Source organism: Dufourea novaeangliae, unplaced genomic scaffold, assembly GCF_001272555.1.
Source record: "Dufourea novaeangliae isolate 0120121106 unplaced genomic scaffold, ASM127255v1 scaffold46, whole genome shotgun sequence".
In the NCBI taxonomy this organism is placed as follows: Eukaryota; Metazoa; Arthropoda; class Insecta; order Hymenoptera; family Halictidae; genus Dufourea; species Dufourea novaeangliae.
The window spans coordinates 22,381-34,614 of record NW_015373926.1 but is presented as its reverse complement, the minus strand read 5'-3'; the positions used below and the strand labels follow the sequence as shown (position 1 = coordinate 34,614).

At 38.1% G+C, this 12,234-nt stretch overlaps 1 protein-coding gene across 1 annotated transcript in view; it reads left to right on the top strand.

Moving 5' to 3' along the window:
• Positions 1 to 12,234, top strand: part of LOC107195048 (choline O-acetyltransferase) — a 182,118-nt gene extending 169,884 nt beyond the window's left edge. Inside the window, exons 11-14 of the mRNA XM_015584811.1 lie at positions 176 to 298; positions 2,988 to 3,195; positions 6,825 to 7,025; positions 11,681 to 12,234. Of these exons, the coding sequence (XP_015440297.1) occupies positions 176 to 298; positions 2,988 to 3,195; positions 6,825 to 7,025; positions 11,681 to 11,911 (763 nt within the window). The 3' untranslated portion in view covers positions 11,912 to 12,234. The remainder of the gene's footprint in view (positions 1 to 175; positions 299 to 2,987; positions 3,196 to 6,824; positions 7,026 to 11,680) is intronic.

Genomic DNA, 12,234 nt, shown 5'->3' with positions numbered 1-12,234 from the left:
AAAGAAGGTAGTTAACAAAATTTAAGTTAAATACCTTGAAAACCAAATATATCCATTTCTGTCATTTAAGTCATGATGTTTAATCATGAAACGCCTCATATTTAGAAATATATAGAAATTTCCCAAGAATATCCAAGATTATTTTCAAGATTTTTTATTTGATTGAAACGTATAGCCTGGTGGAAGACTTGGACCTTTGTATTTTGTGGTTCGAAGACTATTCAAAGGAGTTCATAAAATCCTGCAGAGTTAGTCCAGACGTTTACATACAATTGGCATTACAATTAACACACTTCAGGTAAGTCTTTTCAATATTAATTGTTAATAAACATAAATAAACACGGCTTTAAATAATTATAATACCTATTATAAAAATTGAAGTAAATAACGCTTCGCAAAATTAAAATCTCATATATACATATATAAACTTTATTGATTCCCCTAGGGGTTACAATTTCTCCTACTTTACTCGCTCCTTAAGAACTACGCTTACCCTACGCACTTACAGTTTCTATTTTCTTATATCTACCCCCGCATGTCCACACACACACACCCCGTTTCCCTATGTTGGACCTCCACTTCCGCTCGTCTCACCTATCACTCTCATTTCTTCTATCATTCATTCTACCATCCATTCTCCCTTTTCTTGACTCCTTCTCTCCTTTCTTCCACCTTCCTCATCCATTCTCCCCCCCCCCTCATCTCCTAACACTTCCCTTACTATTTCCTGCCACCCCCTTTCTTCTTTCCAACCCATGCATTCTTCCCACCCATGTTCCCACGTTTCTTCCCTCCACCCACAGATCCTGCACCTTCTTTTTTCCTCTTCCATCCAATACCTATTTTCCCTCATCTCATTGCCTAACCTAAATCTGGCCACCCTTTGCCACCTACTTTCTCCCCACCCTTTCATCAGATACCCAGGAATCCCTCTTCCTTTAACCATTTTGTACCATTTATTGTACTTTGAACTTTCTATATTTTTCCACCTATCCTCTTGTAATCTTCTCTCTCTATTCACCATTTCCTCTGCACGTGGCTCTCCTCCTTCTCTCATTCCTTCTATCTCCTCCACTGACCATCCCCTTTCCTCGTAATACTCCCTTCTTTCCTCTTCCCGTCACTCTAATACTTCCCCTTTCCTCGCCCACCCTTTTATTTCCTCCCAACACCTCCTTGCCAGCTCTCCTCCTTGTCCCTTCTCTAATTTCCTTTCATATCCCCATGCTCTCATTCCTGCCTTCCCTTTTAGTTTTGCTCTTTGCATTTCTTCTCTTATTATATACCCCGGTGTACTCCTTTCTACCCCTAGTACCCACTTTAGGAATCTTTCTTGCAGCCTCTCTATTTTTACCCTCTCCTTCCATCCCCACACCTCCACTCCATAGTTAACTGTTGCCCATACCATTTTATCAAATAACCATATCCTTCTTCCCCAATTTTTCCCAAACCTCCTTTTTCCTATCCCCCACACCTGTCCCATCACCGCTGCCCCCTTCATCACCCTCACCTCCATGTGTGCCTCTTGTCTCCCATTCCTCATCAAGGTATATCCCAGATATTTAAATTTCTTTACTTCCTCCACCTCCTTTTCTCTCCACCTCCACGATACCTTCGTCCATCTCCCCCCACCCCTCTTACACCTCATAATTTTCGTTTTCTTCGCGTTTAGCTGTAACCCCTTCAATTAAAATCTCATAAAATCCACAGTATTTCATAGTACAATCAACATTAGCAATACAAAAAAAGACAAGACCTTATCTAAAAAATATGAATTAGTTCATGTATTTATGAGCTTTTAACGTTATATGTACATGTGTTTTTATTATTTTTAAATACATAGATATTTTTGAGGCTCTTTGCGAAACTTTTTTTAATGGTATTATGTTTAAAAAATATTTTCATTATAAAACTAAGGAAATACAATTTTAAAATATTTATATTATTAAGTATTATTTTTTGAGACGGTCACGTTTACATGCTGGGCATACAAAGTTCAAGTCTGTAGTTTTGCATCCCAATCTGGGGACACATGTCATCATTTCTAACTCCACACCGATATTCTACTACTACACAGCGATGGCGAAGCTCGAGCTCGAGGCCCTCACCGACACTGTACTAACCAGTGCCAGTATGGCTCGAGCTCGAGACCCTCACCTATATTACTACGCAGTGGCGGTTGCTCGAGCTCGAGCTCGAGCCACCGTCACCATGTATACAATGTAATGATTAGCTGGTTCCACATTACATTTGGATTTTCGTGGTTCTTATTACACTAACTAGAATAAAAACCTCGTGAATTATAAAACAAATTATATTTATTAGTCAATACTTCTGTAGCGTCTTGGCCCGGTCGTTCGCATGTAAACAAACATCGGTCGCTATACGATTTACGCGACAGCTCCGTCACTGCGTGCGAGCGCTGTCGAGACCATGTGTCCCCACTCCTGACTCTGTCATTGTGTGCGTGTCGCTCTCGAGACCGCGTGTCCCCACTCCTGACTCTGTCACTGTGTGCATGCACTCTCGCGAACGCGTGACGCAGGGACCGTGCATGGAGGGTTAATTTCTGTTTACCCTGTTCTGATCTGTTCCATAGGAGGACCTGCCCAGTGGTGGGAATAACGCCATTGTTCGTGTGGCATTCATCGAGGAATCACTGTATCTACGTTCTAGGCCATATTAGATGATATTAACACGTTGAGCGCCACGCGTATTTCTAAGACAATCCCGTTCAGGCCACGCTTATAGTTATAACATTTTATAGTTCTCATGTTACACGCTGTCAGCCACCGATGGGTGACGCGGCCTAAACGGAAAGTCTAGTGTCAGCCACCGATGGCTGACATGGCGCTCAACGTGTTAATAGACATTTCTATAAGAAACTACGTTATTGCTCAACAATAATACCAATAATTTCATATTATTAAATGAAATTGTTAATGACTCATTGATCCGTTTATCACTGACTGTTTCTTTTTGTGCAGACTGCATGGGAACTTGGTTGCAACGTACGAAAGCGCAGGCATCAGAAGATTCGCTCTGGGAAGGGTCGACTGCATCAGAGCGGCCAGTCCAGAGGCTCTGGCGTGGGCGAAAGCCATGTGTCAAGGGGATCCAGAAAGTCAAGCCGTGAATGAACAGAACAACACCCCAGACAAAGGCACCAAAAGAGTTCAGTTCACCATTTACAGTGTAACTGCAACTTGGCTGTATTTCGTAGAAATCATTTCTAGTTACAATTCGAGTAGCTGATAAAGACGGTGCGCCTAAAGCACACAGATCCGTATATATCTGAAAGTACAATGACGATGCAATTATTTTTCTTTCGAGGAATTTTACGACGAGATAGCATAAGTATGGAAAATTTATTTATTATATATTATTTCCTATATTGTTTCATTATTCTATCTATTATTTCATTATTATTATGTTCCGAATTATTTCTCACAGTCGTATGAAATTTCGAAGTTTACAATGAATATAATGGTTTATGAAAGCATTTTTAATGTCGTGAGACGATTAAAAAATTATTTCGAATGTTCGAAAAATTTTATCTACAGAATAGTAAGCGAGTTAGAGTTATAGGGAGATCATGCGCCATAGTAGAGATCAAGAAACTAAATGAAGAATTCTAAATCACGATGTTTAAAATGTTTAAGAGATAAATGACTGGTTTTGTTTATTGTACTCAGGAAACTGAGTGTAATAGAGTCTCGGGTAAAAATATTATTAGCAGAACAGAAACAGAAAGACTTGTTAAATCGACACAATGACTTGATGATGAAACCGGAAACTTGAAAATATGTCTAAAAATAATAAAAACTTCATTAACTATTAATACAAAATGGACGGCATATATTAATATCATTTATGCAAATAATTTAATACAAAATAACGGTCACTATTAATAAGAACGTCTACAGTACATTACGCATCGCGTTAATCGATTATATCGATAGTCGCGTTCTTATCACGTTGGCTGAGGTGTTCAAGCAGCTGATTAGTTATAAGATGTTCTTAAAGCATCATAGGTTCCAGCCCAGTGCCCGAAGCTGTCATTTTACTCGATATATTCGCGATTTAATTTCTGATATACATATAAAACAGAGTAAACAGAAGAGGCAATAAAAGAGGGTGAATGTGGTGGTAAATTAAACAACGAAATAACAATTGTTTATTAATCAACGAAGTAACCCTAGGATCATAATAACAATGATAAAAGCAACAAAACCAACAGTAATATATACAGTAATAATAAAAATAATATGAATGAATAATGTTCATTCTTCTAATATCAATTTATCATTCTTAATATTAAGAACATTTTAACCCTTTGCGCTCGAGGCGCTTTTTCGTCGGGTGAACCAGCAACTCGAGAGTAATCAGCCGCTCCCGCTTATTTCATGAGTTCGTTATTGTTAACTTAAAAAATTTTTAGACACAATAAAACACTTTAAACTCGTATATTTGAACATTAAAAACATAAAAAAAAATTTGAACATAAAAAATATGTAATTTTTTAACTTAATGAAAGACATTTATTTATTCTTATGGGCAAGCTGTCTATGTAGTGATGTAATTTCGTTTGTTACTGCCGAAAAATTGAACTCATCTTCACTAGAAGTAATTTCTTCGTCGTATTCCATACTTATTGGGCTCAGTAACTTTGAAAGAAATAATGCGATCGACAAGAAGGTTGAGTTCGAACTGATGTCGAAGCCAGAGTTCCAACCGCGGTCGCTAGTATTTTTGAGATAAGACATTTTATCGCATAAGCGGTGCTAAGACGTCCTTTATTTCAGATAACACACCCTTATAGCTATTTAGACACCGCGTAATATGATCTACAAAAGGCCAAGTAGACCTTTCAAGCGATATTCCTTAGGTCAAACACAAATAAACACATCGATTCGAATGGTGCCTCTCAGGCACCGCTCGAGTTATCGCATCACATGCAGTGGTGCCTGAGAGGCACCGCTCGAGCGCAAAGGGTTAATACAATAACCTAATAACGATAAATTCCTGAAAATCTTACAAAGACGTATTGAATACGAAAGTAAAGGTGGAGGAGTTTCTTTGTTTGTGACACGAGTTTAAGTACTCGCGTGTACATGTATACCCACAATCCCAAAAACGGCAATGCCAAAGATCTAAATACGGATCTCCCGGAGGGACATGAGGTATACAAGTCGTGGGGCACCGAAAAGAAATGACAAACGAAAGCGAAACCCTCGAAAAAAAGGCAATCAATTAGAGCAGACCGTGTTCGTTCTCTTTCCTGGATCGAGTGTTTGCGCGATACTCGAGTGGCCTCGGGCAACCTTCATGGGGCTTTTCCGTTTGCTTTCTTTCCACGGTCCACCCTCGCGCGGGAAACTACCGCAACGAGCCCTGGCTGTTGTTTCTCGTTTATCACGATGTTATTTCAGCCGTTCCGTTTCTCCGCAATTACGCCGGTGTTCATCGAAAATGTACGATAATGAAATTGACTCCCTCCGCGCCTGTAGTTTTCTACCCTAACGAGCTTATACACCGTTCCCATCGTTGCGACCGTTCGACCACTACTGAAAATGAATTAGAGGAAACGTCGAAATCGATTACTGTAGGGGGAACTCGCGATAGTATTCGCATAGTTATAATAATTTTCGAAAATAATAAAATCGTAATTTGTTCATATTGTTTACTTCCTTTTTCACATATGAGTATATAACACTTTAGTACACAATCCAGAGTCAGTCAATTGTAGGTAACAATATGTTTGATATTCTATGCCTAAAGAAGGTTTCGCAGCTAAAGAAGGAGTATATTAGGCTGGCGCATATGAGATCAGAGACTTTAACCGGTATGATTTTGATACCGGTATTAGGCCATCAAAGCTATACCGAAACCGATATATTACCGAAAACCGAAATAATTACCGGTATTTTTTCGGTTTCTATAAGGGTAGGAAGGTACAACCGAAAATACCGGTATAATACCAGTATTTTACGTTTCGGTAGAAGTCTCTGCACGAGATGACGTTTTTCCAGAGTACCAATTTGCCGGGCCAATAACATCCATTCAAATTTATCTGATTTTTTATTGTTTTAAAAAACTTCAAAAAGAAAAAATACGCTGTAATAGACGTGTTTTGAATACTGTCAAGGTAGATAACAGAAATATGAGAAAAAAAAATTAAACCCTTAAACTTGGTACAAGTGCCACAAAAGTTGGTGAAAACATAAATTTAGCATTTGGAGAAGCCCATGATTTTTTAATAGAAAATTATCATGAGAAAGATCAAACAATGTCATCGACAATCATTTTTTCAAAGATATTATTGAAAATAATCCACGACAAACAACAAAAGAAATAGCGTTTAAATAGTGTTGAGGAAACAACGTACGGTTAAAGTTTCATTTGTGAAAATCGCATTAAAATGGCATAATATTTTGAATACAAACATATATTCTTAAATGGTTCAAATAACTTAATGTTGAGTTTTCGTTTCGTGAGACATTTTTTTCTATCATCACTTGATCAGTAGAAGAATCAAACATACATATAATGAGGAATAAAGGAATTTTTATAATACTCTTTGTTTAAGTAATAGTTTTCCATAATTCTAGAAATGGCTCTGATAATTCTTCTTCAAAATGATGAAAAGGACAACGGTCGAAAATTTGGCTTCACAAGTCATGAATTTATACAAACATTTTGGTCTCAAAACGGGTTTCACAGTTTGATTATTACCCATCGTATTCGCCTAATTCAGCTACTAATTCCTTTTACTTATTTGTTTTAATGGTAATTGAAACGGTACGATTTACTTCGTGTTTCAGCAAGAGCGAATGAAGGAATTATTCGATTTGGCGGTGCAGATGCAAACTAAAGAGATGAATGACAACATAAATGGACAAGGAATTGACAACCATTTAATGGGGCTACGTTACGCCGCGAAAGAAGCCGGCGAACCGGTCCCGGATATCTTCACGGATGAAGCTTACAGGATCGTCAATCATTTCGCACTCTCGACGTCACAGGTCAGTGATCATGATTACTAGTAAATCGGTACTTAAGAGTTTTAAATGATTTCATAAGCCTTGGAGATCTTCAAATTACCATCGGCTTGTCACAAACGATGGCCATGTTATTTTTCGTTAATTATGTACATCATTTGTTAGTTATACCTATTTTCGATTGACTGACTCGATGAGTTAGTTAAGCACTTATTTGTCACTGATCACATGTCCAATAAACGATACCAATAATTATCACTTGAATTTTCAATCAAGCATGATAATCTGATTTAACTTAGACAGCATTGTGTAAAGAAAGGAAAAATCATTCATTATTTTCAAGGTATTCTAATGGTTATGTATAGAGGTACTTGACTGTATTGAAATTCTAAGTACTCACAATGAAATTATATGTTGACGAAAACATGAACAGAAACGACAGATTCGGACGTTTGACAGAAACAGCAATACTTAATAACAATAACAAGAAGGATAAAAACATAACAATGCCTAGAGGAAAAGAGCAAAGAACAGGCAGCAAACGTGAAGAAAACCATAGATAACAAAGAAAATGAAATAGTGTAAGCATGAGGAGTAATACAAAATAAGTAAAGCAACAGGGACAGTAATAATGCCCACAAAAACGGTTTAAGAACACGAGAAGCAGTAATAAACACGCAAAGTATCAAAAGTATGTATCACCAATTATAAATTGATTATTTTCTTCTTATACGAAATTTTTGGAATTTGAAAATAAATATGCCCAATTTATTTAACATCACTATTACATCTTTTTGCACCCTAAATAGAGAATTAAATAATCACTTTATCTTCCAGACTAACTCCCATTTATGTAACTTATTTAGGATAAGAACCCTTTTTTTAACTAACACTAGTCACTGTTCTGATTTTTTTTAATCTTCTTGAATCTCATGATTCATAGACAAATTTATTTCATGAAACATATTCCTACAAATGTGTCGTTTCTTTGTTAAGTGGTATTACTACACTTTCCTTTATTTCGAGATATTTAATGTTTTATATTCTACTCTATTTAAAAATATTTTTAAACGCTAGTAAGCTTGTTTTATATTTCTAAAATTCCTGAAACGTTTGAACACCCTTAAACACCCTACTTTCACATGAAGTATAACATATTTTAATTTGAACAAAATCCCAAACATCGTGTACAAAAGTGATACGCTTGGCATGGAATGACCGTACACAAATTCGCTCTTCCACCACGTTTCGTACACCGTCGCCACCAGCACAATCCAGCTCTTGCGCAGGCGTTGCAGCCGAGACTCGACGCCAAACTTACCATAGAGGGGGCTCTTGATATATTGTTGTTTCCGTGAATTTTACTCTCCTGTAACCCCGGTCGTGGCAATATAGCAAGAGTCCACTTTATTACACGTATACAAATGACATGGCAGTCGAAGTGTTTCACAAGATATCCTCCATGCAACACATTAAACAACAGACAGAACATGTAGAAGAAAAATGTTTTGTGTAGACGTTTGTTTTCGAGAAAATCCGTTCGAGAAAACACGTGCTCGTCGACACGTCTGACTAATATGCCTCTCTATTACTTGCTAGTTCTATTGAACGTAATATAAGCGATCGTATGGTAATATCTGTTTTCCCATCGCAATCATTCTCTCTAATTTATTAGTTTATATCAAAATGTTGTAGAAAGCTTAATGTGAACAAATAGAATGAGTGATAAATACACTACTCAAAACATCTAATGAGTTAGAGGATTATCTATTGCAGCCACTGTGTTTGTCTATGTAACCTGTAATGATTCTTAGAATTTGATTTTTTTATAAAGATAAAGGTACGCGTTAGTATCGTATGAAAAAATGTCATTTTACAATATCAAACTTGTAGCATTTTTTCGACTTGCTTGGCGCAACAGGACCGCCCAAAGTGCCGATCCCCTAATTTCTTTTTCTCCATAAGAGGTAGAGACCAAATTAAAACCGGCCACGAGAAAGAAGTACTTTAGGAAATTCCCATTTTGAAATTCAAGGCTGGCAACAAAGGTAACAATTCACAGGTTGGGTTTCGAGGACGGAAATACTATTGTACTCTCACAGTTCAACCCTCGACGCGACGGTTGGGAATGAAAGGGACTGAGAAAAATGTTGAAGCACTTTTACACTACTTCACAGTCTCGACAGCCACAAGAACCGAGAAATATCGTTATTTGCACTGTTCAGGTCAATTTGACCCGAAGTCAATGTTTGATTTTTAATCATACTTTTTGTTATAGAATTTTGAAAATTAACAGGCAAATATATTTCTTGAACTCAATTTTAATAACAGGCCCGATTTAATTCAAGGAATGATAATGCAATAGTTTATTAAGCAGTGCACGAGGGTTGACAATATTTTAATTCTTCTTATACTAGACATTTGCAGTCTTGTGCAATAAGACTCTTCTTATCCGCACTCTATTTATTCGAACGAACTTGTTTTGTGGCAATCACTACCGAATTCGTGCCTCAGAACACACTGTTGTCTGACCCGGAAATAGGGCACTCGGGGGTTGAATTCGAACAACTTTTTCCTTAGCAACAATGTAATCTGAGGCTTCGTTACCGAGACATTAAGGAAAAACCGCGACCAATCAGAGCGCGAGTTTGCCAGCCGAGTTCCCGCGCTAGCGGTGGCTACGCGCTGCGCTTGTACTATGGAGCTCCGAACAAGCAAGTCGACATACATCACAGGAAACTGCGTATAATAACAAATAAAAAAAACGTAACAAATAAAATCATACTTTTTATCATCTGTCGATTGCTATTTACACAGACTAGTGAATGAAGTATAAATGTAGGAAAATTATGTGTAACGTAAAGAGACGAATGTACGTTTACTTTTTTAAACGGAATGGAAACTAATAATTATTTGTAGAGAGGGGCTAAGGAATATGTAAATTTCCATTTCAAATAACGTATTAACGAAAAGGTAATGTAACAGAGAATTAACGAGAAGTGATGGTAGTTCGGTATTGGCATAAAAATTTGTAGTTTAATAACGGGCAACAATGTTAGTGATAATGAATAAGTTTCTTCAAAAAGCTCGAAGAAAAATTTAGGTACAGAAACTTGCAGAATTATCGCCGGAAATAAATCATAGCTTGCGTTAAATTAAAAAAAAATTAAATAAATTTATTAGAACTCACCCTTTCGAAAATTCACCTGCAGTTTGCACACCTGTGTCACTAGGTCACTGGACCGATCCTAGTCATCGACGGCCGAAACGGTTTATGGTAGGGTATCGCCCAGTTCGCAGGTGATCGCAGGTATACCTCACCAGCCGAAGTTAAGGGTTGTAACGTCAAGTGCGTCCGGGTTATTCCACCGAATACGTAATCACTTCACTGCACGACCACTAACACTGATCACCCGACACAATCACTTAATGTATTTTTAATCCAACGTGTTTGTTAATGTTGCGAGTTTATCGCGGGCCGAGTCGAACATTGGGTTGAAACGACCGCCCTAGGATAGCTAGTTCTATCCTGAAAAGGATACGGAGTGAAGGTGATGTTGCAGCGAGAAAACACACCGGAGCTTAACCATGTCTCACGAAAACACGATTACCCTCGGTGGATACTGAAGAGCCGCGAAGTGGCGATCGAGAGTAACGTATACGATAGATCTAGGCGATCACGAAAATCGTTTACACTAATCGCCGATTTTCGCCACAATTGTACTAAGAGTGTCGAGAGCGATAAATATAACACGTGTATTGTTGCGATAATTAACACACGAGTTCAAAAATAAGAAGTTTGTTAAGACCTACGATTACTACAAAGGTTCACGACAGAATGCTCAGCGAGCAGCGAAGTTTCTACTGGTTTTCGTTCAAAATTCATTAGGATTTTTCAGAGACGCACCGGATTGGTTCCACGAATATTGATCACCGCAAAAACTATCGATAGATGATCGATATTTCGGACAGAGTTGCGCAGATTCCGTAAATATACTCACGCACGCGCTCTAACGCACCACGGTCGCGAAATTCAGGGACGAAACTGGCAAATCGGCGTTGGGCGCACGCAATCGTTGACAGGCTCACAGTATAATGCGAGAGCGCACTGTCCTATTTACTTTTGACGAACGCGTCTCTTACCTTTTCATTCCGAAACAGTGTTGTTCCTACGTTAGGAAAAGTAATGACCCTGCAAGGGGCCCATTGTTTCCAATTTATCAGGTTTCCCGCCATTTTTGAAATTCAAAAAAGCGCGAGAAAAGTGCAAATTTGCTAAAATTATGTCATGGTAAAAAGTAGTGTCATGGTCACAGGGGTCCAGTTGACCACGCCGACTTTAAAAGATTGTTGATTTTAGAGTATTCGTTCTGTTGGATTAAACAAAATTATGGAAAATAATTTTAACATTGTAGAACATGAAACAACCGCGTTTTTGTAAAAACTCCAATGCTAACATAGTAAAAAAAAATCATTAATGCTCTTAAAAAATAAGTTTCTTAAAAAGTAAATAAGTAAATAAATTTCTGCATAAAAAAATCTGTTTTAGTTTCTATGTTTTTTCGATAAAACATGAAATATAGAGATACAAAGCCTTAAACTTTTATTGGGGTTGATTGGACCCCAGCTGTCTACGTAGAGTTGAATCGTATAAAATAAATCGTATATCGTGTTTTCAGGTAACTACAAAGAACGATGCAATTGTTGGATATGGACCAGTGGTTCCAGACGGGTACGGATGCGCTTACAACATCAGAAGCAACGGCTTCATATTCTCGGTATCTGCATTCCACAGCGATGGCAGAACACACGCGATGAGATTCGCGCAGACGCTCGAGCAAAGTTTACGAGACATGGCGGCAATGTTGAAAAATGCGCACGGCCACCGATCAAACAGCGACGAAATGTAATACGGTCGCTGCAAATGAAAGTATCAGAATAGCAATTATAAGGGTACAACTATTCCGAATCGGACGAAAGTATGTAGAATGGACTCTAACTATATTGCCACTAAACAAATTGCCACGTGAGGCACTTCCCCTCCACACGTACTTTCGAGCACACAAATTCGCTCGCACACCACGTTGCGTACGCCAGCGCACCAGCACGATCCAACTTTTGCGCAGGCGCTGAAGCCGAGGCTATGACGAAGGAACTTAGCATTGAGGGGCTCTGACCTCTTGCCATTTTACTCCCCTACAGCTAGGGTTGCCAACTCTGTCGAGTCGCAATA